This window comes from Muntiacus reevesi, chromosome 1, assembly GCF_963930625.1.
Source record: "Muntiacus reevesi chromosome 1, mMunRee1.1, whole genome shotgun sequence".
Lineage (NCBI taxonomy): Eukaryota > Metazoa > Chordata > Mammalia > Artiodactyla > Cervidae > Muntiacus > Muntiacus reevesi.
The window spans coordinates 5,424,739-5,427,122 of NC_089249.1; the positions used below are offsets into that span (position 1 = coordinate 5,424,739).

Genomic DNA, 2,384 nt, shown 5'->3' on the forward strand with positions numbered 1-2,384 from the left:
CAAATTTAATGATAATGACGGCATATTTTATATTAAATTTCTATTTTATTTTCCAACATACTTTAATTATTTTATTAATAAATTCAAGGAGATATTTTAATAATGCTTCTAAATATTATAACATGTTTTCTTGATGACTTATGACATTTTAGAGATATTAAAATACATACTTTTGTTTCATATAAAATAAATGTTATTTTTATATGTGGTTTCTAGTAATCTTCTTAAAACAATCTCTATCTTTGTAAGGCTCCCAAATCTACCTTTCTTTGATATGAGAAACAAGGAGATTACTGACATCTAAAATTCTGTTACACAGGTGAAAACTGATCTTTTTCATGTAACTTAAAAGAATTAAGACCTTGTTCTTAGGCTAATAAGAAAAACGGGCATTGATGATGTATACATCTGTCTAACTGAAAGAACGAAATGAGGTGTTGAAAGAATTTATGTAGAGAGAGGCAGAGAGGTTTTCATTCAGCTTTCTTTTTAGAGGTAATTTTTTAAATATGATCGCATTCACTTATTTGAAGAAAAGGCCATTCTCCGGACCATGCTCTTGAAGGCTTGCTGCACTTGCTGATTTCGTAGGGTGTATATAAAAGGATTCAAAAGAGGAGCCACTGAGGTATTGAGCACAGCCACTCCTTTGCTTAGCGTCACCCTTTCCCTTGCCGAAGGCTTAATGTACATGAAGATGCAGCCGCCATAAGACAGAGAGACAACTATCATGTGGGAAGAACACGTGGAAAAGGCTTTTTTCCTTTGACTCGTGGAAGGAATTCTCAGAATTGTCTGGATAATACATGTGTAGGAGAGAATAACCAATGTTAGAGTGACCATGAGTGTTACCACAGCTAAAAATAATGCCATGAGTTCTAGGAAGCGAGTGCTCGTGCAAGAAAGCTGCAGGACGGGAGAAGCATCACAGACGAAATGATCAATTATATTGGAGGCGCAGAAATCCAATCGCAGCAGCATGATTATTGGTGGAAAGATGATCAGGAATCCTGCAAGCCAGGAGCTAAAGACAAGAAGTATACAAACTCTACTGCTCATGATCGTGGTGTAATGTAGAGGTTTGCAGATGGCCACATAGCGGTCATAGGACATGGCAGACAGGAGGTAAAATTCTGTAACCCCCAAGAAGATGAAGAAAAACAGCTGAGCCACACAGCCATTATAAGAAATGGCTCTATCTCCGGTCATGATCGCGACAAGGAATCTGGGAATGCAGACAGACGTGAATGATATTTCTAGGAATGAGAAGTTTCGAAGGAAGAAATACATTGGAGTCTGCAGATGGGGATCTGAAAGGGTGAGGGTGATGATGACCAGGTTCCCAGTCATGCTTAGCATGTAGGTAGCAAGAAGAAATAGGAACAGTGCAACCTGCCACTGTGGATCATTTGTCAATCCAAGAAGGATAAACTCGGTTACTTCTGTGTAATTTCTCATTATTTACCTTTATTATAATGATATTCTTTGTGTTAGCTGTAAAACAGATGAAGAAATTTAAAAAATTATGGCACCAGCAAAGAAACACACACACACACACAGACACAATATTGCTCCCTTGTACTTTTAGGGGAAAACGTTTTAGTAGTATATAGTAACAAAAGACTTTTAAAGTTTTGCAATTTATTATGTCATGCATTAATTCACTATCCTTTTCTTCCTTCATTGTTTTCTCACACATATCAGTAAAAAAATCTTTCTTCTGAATGCTTCGATATATTCCTGTAAACAAGAGAAATGGAGGCTTAAATCTCTGATTTTAAAACTTCAAATAAAACTGAGAACTTACCTCCAGTATACCCCAACATTATTGAAGATACGCTTTTATTGCTTTCTGTTTCATGCAAATTTTTAATTTTTCTATTTTGCATAAGCATGTCTTTTTCCTTATCCATTGAAACTTTTACAACCTTTGGAGACAACATAGTTTGTCCAACTGGTAGAGTATTGTGTCCCTGATAATAGTATATAGAAGTATTTAGTGGATGGGAAGTTTTACTCAATCTAATTCCAATGTCTGCACTGCAAAACATTCTAATTTTAATTGCTAATCTGTTCTTTTTTTTTTTTTTTTTTTTTTTTGCTAATCTGTTCTAATGATGTCTTTTGAATTGCAGTGTATTCTGTAACATATTTTATTAACTGCTAACCTATTATAAGTCCACTCTATTATATGTACAATGCATATAATACAGTGTGTTTTAGTTGCTCAGTCCTGTCCAACTCTTTGTGACTCTATGAACTGTAGCCTGCCAGGCTCTTCTACCCATGGAATTCTTTAGGCAAGAATACTGGAATAGGTTGCCATTTCCTTCTCCAGGGGATATTCTCAACCTAGGGATCTAACGCATGTCTCCTCATTGCAG

General features: G+C 35.7%; 1 protein-coding gene across 1 annotated transcript; it reads right to left on the reverse strand.

Moving 5' to 3' along the window:
* Window positions 1–519: 519 nt before the first annotated feature.
* On the reverse strand, window positions 520–1,458 carry LOC136158828 (olfactory receptor 6C75). The gene has a single exon (XM_065920656.1). It carries the CDS (start codon window positions 1,456–1,458, stop codon window positions 520–522), a length of 939 nt encoding a protein of 312 aa, XP_065776728.1.
* Window positions 1,459–2,384: the final 926 nt, after the last annotated feature.